The 6,000-nt window shown below is 50.4% G+C and overlaps 1 protein-coding gene across 1 annotated transcript in view; it reads right to left on the bottom strand.

The window, feature by feature from the left end:
* The window catches only part of LOC130707228 (rho guanine nucleotide exchange factor 18-like), a 54,449-nt gene extending 48,680 nt beyond the window's left edge, over positions 1-5,769 (bottom strand). Inside the window, exon 1 of the mRNA XM_057540465.1 lies at positions 5,712-5,769. Within this exon, the coding sequence (XP_057396448.1) occupies positions 5,712-5,769 (58 nt within the window). The remainder of the gene's footprint in view (positions 1-5,711) is intronic.
* Between the last annotated feature and the right edge of the window lie 231 nt (positions 5,770-6,000).

Here is a 6,000-nt window from a genome sequence, read left to right on the forward strand (position 1 = left end):
AGAGAAAGCCCTCGCACAGAAACGAAGACCCAACATAGCCATAAATTAAAACAAAACAAAACAAAACAAAACAGGGATACCTATTTCTAATGATGGCAGGCTACCTTATTGCAGATTTACCTTTCCACCAGGGTAAATCAAGCTAAAAAAGCTGGATAAAATCAGAAGAAAAAAAAAAAAAACACCCTCAATTTGAAGGCGTTGGCAGCCAAGGTTTGAGGTGTCAGAATCCTAGAGAGGTGAGGTAGACATAATGCAATGCTGGGTTTTTTTTTTCCTCACAAGCAAATTGTTGATATAAATGCAGTTCTTAAGTGGGAAGCAGACCAGAAAGGGGCTGAGAAACTGAGTGTAGCTTCTGGAAATCTTCTGGGGCTGGAGAAATAGACATTGGAAGTCAGGGCTCACAAAGAGGAGAGAGCTGGGGTCACCAAAGACTATACCCTAGGAGCAAGGGGAGACCAGAAATGGACCAACCTTCATCCAGACCAAAATCCAGCTTCAAGTCAGCTTAATCCCTGATTAGACTAAAGTCACCTGCCTTTAGTTTCGCTATCTGCCAGAAGCAAAAGTAAAACCTCTCTGGAGGGAAATAACACCGTGAAGAACCACCAATGATATCTACAGTTTTTCATAAACAATATCAGGCATTCAATCAAAATTGAAGCACATCAGAAGATAGAGTCTCGTAACCTAAAATCAGAAGAAAAACCGACAATAGCAACAGACCCACAGAAGATACAGATACTGCAGTGAAAAGTACAGGAGAATGTGGCACAGGGATGGGTTGGTCTGGTGTAAAACATCACGGGGAAGGGATATTTCCAGGTATCCCCTCCATGGGCAGTATCAAGGGTACCCACTTAGTGGAAAGTTCTGATATACAGCCATCCCTTGGTACCTGCATGGGATTGGTTCCAGGACCTGCGGTGAATACCAAAATCCTCAGATGTTCAAGTCCCATAGCCGGCCCTCCACATTTATGGATTCAACCAACCGCAGATCATAAACATAGCACATGATCCGCAGTTAACTGAATCCACAGATGCAGAACCTGTAGATACGGAGGGTTGACTATGTAGTGAGTAGAATTGGGAGGTGCCTTCTACTGTGGTTAACCCCCCAATTTCTCTTATTTCATCAGGGCCAGTGTTGACCATGGTGTTGCTTGAGTACTAGGTTAGGAACCAGTGGTTCCCACCTTGAGGTGTCGAGCTGACTGTGATGTTGTGGGGAGAGGAGGAAGGCTGGGTGGATTTGCATGGGTGGGAGTCACTGGAGGCAGAGGGCCAAGTGACCTTGAATGTCTCAGGTTAAAGTGCTCTGATTTTATTGTGTGTCTGTGCCAGAAGGAGGCACTGATGGCATTTACCACTTGGATTGCCTCCTCTAACCTGGTGCTAGTTACTGTGAGTTGTAAATAGCCCCTTGGCCTGCCAAAGGGTGGTCTTCTGGTCCTGGATGGTAATAGTAGAAAGAGCTGGTGGAGAGTTTGAATGGAGGTGCCGGGTATGGATTATGTTCCATCTCTTTTTTTAAAGATTCTTTTTTTGATGTGGACAATTTTCTAATTTTTAAAAATTTTATTATTATTATTTTAGAATTTATTTTATTTATTTTTGGCCTCATTGGGTCTTCGTGGCTGCGTGCAGGCTTCCTCTAATTGCGGCGAGCGAGGGCTACTCTTTGTTGTGGTGCGCGGGCTTCTTATTGCAGTGGCTTCTTTTGTTGAGGAGCACGGGCTCTGGGTGTGCGGGCTTCAGTAGTTGTGGCGTATGGGCTTAGCTGCTCTGCGGCACGTGGGATCTTCCCGGACCGAGGATCAAACCCGTGTCCCCTGCATTGGTAGGCGGATTCTTAACCACTGCACCACCAGGGAAGTCCCTGGACCATTTTTTTAAAAAAGTCTTTATTGAATTTGCTACAATATTGCTTCTGTTCTATGTTTTTGGCTTTTTGGCCACGAGGTACGTGGGATCTCAGCTCCTGACCAGGGAATAGAACCCATACCCCCCCTGCATTGGAAGGCGAAGTCTTAACCACTGGACCACCAGGGAAGTCCCAGAATGTGTTGCATCTTGATAGAAGTATCTGCCGTCTTGGCAAGGATAGCTTTCATATTGGTGAGGGCATCTACCATCTTGGTGAGAATCTCTGCCATTTTAGTGAGGTCTTTTACCATCTTGTTGATGGTGACTGCCATCTTGGTAAGGGTACCCTTGGTAAGGGTACTCTCTTGACACAGTGGTGTCCTGACCCTTAGAAAGGGCAGATTCCAGGGAAGCCTCCATGACAGTGTCCCACGAATCCATTAGTGAACCCAGCAGAGATGGGCTGAGGCAAGAAGAACCACCCAGCTGACCCAACAAATCATGAGCCAAACAATTGGATGAAGGCAGTCAAAAGATACAAACTTCAGCTGTAAGATAAATCAGTACTACTAGGGATGTAATGTACAACATGATACATGTAGTGAACACTGTTGTATGTTATACATGAAAGCTGTCGAGAGAGTAAATCTTAAGCATTCTCATCACAAAAAAATTTGTTTTCTATTTCTTTAACTTTGTATTTGTGTGAGATGATGGATGGTCACTAAACATATTGTGAAAATCATTTCATAACGTATGTAACTCAAATCATTATGCTGTGCATCTTAAACATAGACAGGGCTGTATGTTAATTATGTCTCAATAAAACTGGAAGAAAAAAAATCATGAACTTGGGAGTTCCCTCGTGGCTTAGTGGTTAGGATTCCGGGCTTTCACTGCGGTGGCCCAGGCTTCAATCCCCGGTCGGGGAACTGAGATCCCACAAGCTGCATGGCATGGCAAAAAACCCAAAAAACAAAAAAAAACCCATGAGCTAAATAAGTCGCTATTGTTTGAAGCTACTGTGTTTTGGGGGTGCAATGCAGGGTGCTCTGGTTATTCCCTGTTGCATAACCAATCACCCCCAAACCTAGTGGATTAAAACAGCAGCAATCATTTATTATTTCTCAAGGTTTCCATGGGACAGGAATTTGGAAGTAAGTGGCCTGACTGGGGTGGTTTTGGTGTGGGGTCACCCATGAGATCTTAGCCAGACATGGGCTGGGGCTAGGCCGTCAGAAGGCATCTTTGCTCACACAGTTGGGAAAACTCAAAGAGCTGGGGTTCCATGGGCATCTCTTTTCGTCTCTATGGGGTCTTTTCTCATAGTCTCTCCAGCATGTCATCCTCAGGGAAGCCAGATTTCTCTCTTGCAGGCTCAGGGCTCCCAAGGAGAGAGCGAGAGCGAGAGCGAGAGCGAGAGCGAGAGCGAGAGCGAGAGCGAGAGCGAGAGAGAGAGAGAGAGAGAGCTATAGCCAGGTATAAGTGGCCTTGTCTTTTATGATCTCACATTGCTTCTGCTAGACTTTATTAGTTGAGGGACCCATGAAGGTCTGCCCAAGTCCAGGCACAAGGGACCCCACCTTGATTCCACCTCTTGATGGGGAGAGGCAAGATTCTGGAAGAGCATGTGGGCCTGGAGTCCATGTGGGCAGGTGTAGGGACAGGTTAAGATGATGGGCATTGGGAGGGGGTGCCAACTAGGGGGCCAGCTGTGTGGGTCATGCCAGCCTAAAGGTCAGGGATGAAGTAACAGCAACCCAAGCCAACATTTAACAAGAGCTTATGTTGTGTCAGGCACCAGTCCAAAGGTTTTACATCAATAGCTCATTTAGTCTTCTCAACCACTCTACGGTGGGATGATAGTAGTGACACTTCCATCACTCCCATTGTCCAGATGAGGAAACTGAGACACAAGGAGGGTAAGTAACAAACATCTTAGACACAGCTTCTTCTCAGATCACCTCCATCCCCTCATTCAAGCGGAAATCAGCACCTTGTCCTGGATTCCCTCTTATCCTGAACACCATCTAGGGCCACCAAATGGTCCCCAAGTCCTGTCCCCGGTCCTCCTCCTGCATCTGTATCCTTCTTGCCCTGACCTGGTCCAGCCACCTTCATCTCCTGAGAGGGTCTCCCTACCCCCAGTATATCCCCTTCCAGCCAGTTGCTTCTCCATGGGGGCGTGGTCCCAAGGGATCTTCTAAAATGAACCTCACTGCTGTGTTCCGACGTTTCTGTGGATGCTAAAACCCCACCCCTCTTGAGGAAGAGCCCACCTCAAGCAGAGTCCAAGGAGGTGATTGCCATGATTTTTACAAGTCTGCCCCACATACTTGATAGAGATTGAGACCCACCATTAGTCCCTCTTTCTAGGTGTGGCACAGAAAGTTTCTGAGGTTGCACACTTGTGGCATGGGCAGGGATTGCTCAGGGAAGCCAGGTTTCGGGACAGGGACAGAATAAGAGAGAACAGGCAAGGCTGACAATGTTTCAGGGCACCTACTGCGTGCCAGGCACTGCACCAGGATTTCACATGCAAGGTCTACGACGACCCTTTTACGGAGTAGCAAACGGAAGCCCAGAGTGGTGAAGTCACTCGCATACAGCTACACAGAGGCAGGGGAGCAGGGATTTGAACCCACAACTGGCTGACACGGTCACCCTCTCACCCACAACAGTACTGAGCGCTGGCAGGTGTCCAGCCCTGTGTCAGGGGCTGGGGGGGGGGGGTGGCCAGGGCGCATGTGGGGAATGTCCCAGACTGGATACACTGATGGGTTTGCGGTTGCCATTCCACTGGTGCTTCAAGATCCAGAGAAAAGCCTGCCTCTGCCAGGAAGCCCTCCCACAGAGACTCATTGCGGTGGTGGCCAGGGAGCTCAAAGGTGGCTGGTAGTAGGGACAGCATTCCCTTGGTTGTCACTGGTTGTCAAAGCCTTTCCTTAGAACCGCAGGTGACCCAGCCAGTGGAATTCTCCATGGAGAGTCCGCTCTCTGAGTGAGGCCTTCAGGGCCTTCCCCAATGTGCCCCCTAGCCTAACCCCACCAGCTCCATCGTCCCTGGCCCCAGCTGTCCAGTCCAATTCACCCCCTCCTGGGCCACCTTCCCCTGACCCCAGAGTGCCTGAAACCCGCCTGATGGCCTCGTTGGCAACCAGGGCAGGGAGGAAGCAGCGGGCCTGGGTGTGCCCAGAAGGAACCACAACCCTCCCCCCCAACCTCGCCCCACCCCAGGCAGCCGGGTGAGTGAGACTCCCCTCGGTGGGCCACCGGGAGGGCTCCAACCAGGAGGGCTGCCCGGGTGGAGGGTCCTCCTTCTTGGATGACCTTGGAAGATGAAGGTGAGGCTCTCCTCGGGACTGGCTCTCAGACCTCAGTCTTAAGCGGGAATTTGTTTTGAATGTCAGACTCCCCAGCGCCACTCTTCGGATTCTGTTTCAGGGAGGTCTGTGACCTCTCTCTTCACCCCAGATCTCTAGTTTCAGAAGCAAAGCATCCCTGGCGACTCTGCCACAGGGAGCCTAATCCACCCCCCGCCCCCCCCCCATTCATCCCCTTTCCCTTGTTCCCTGTGCAGACTTTGGCTACAAGGGGATCCATCTTTCTGTCTGGCTTTGTTGCCCATCATGGACCCCACCCCCCTAAGGTATAACTTCTTGCGACCACAGACTTTTGCAGAAAAACAAGCAGCCTCCCCCCACCGACTCGGGAAGTGGGCTGACCAGAAGGTGGACAGAAATTGTGGATGGTCTGTCTGCTGCCCCTCAGGCCTCCTCCGCAGACCCCTCTGTCCCCGTTGGTCCATCTGTCCCCCACTCCCCAGTGATGGTCACTCACCAGATGGAGCTTTGTCCTCGCTGCTGTGGGTATCCAGCTCAGCTACAAGCTCCTGCATCCCCCAGGACCCATGACTAGGGCTTTGAGCCTGCCCGGGGAGGGGGGCATCTGTGGGCCAGAGCCCGGGGTAAACCACAGGGTGACCCAACTCTGCCCTAACTTCCTCTTCCACAATTGCCGCCTGCCTGGCCGGTGCCTCCTCTTCCAGCCGGGGGCTGAGGCAGGGGTCTGAGTCCAGCACAGGACCGGGTTTTAGAAGAGGGAGCCCTCCTCTTTCGCTCAGACCTGT

Source organism: Balaenoptera acutorostrata, chromosome 2, assembly GCF_949987535.1.
Source record: "Balaenoptera acutorostrata chromosome 2, mBalAcu1.1, whole genome shotgun sequence".
Taxonomy (NCBI): domain Eukaryota; kingdom Metazoa; phylum Chordata; class Mammalia; order Artiodactyla; family Balaenopteridae; genus Balaenoptera; species Balaenoptera acutorostrata.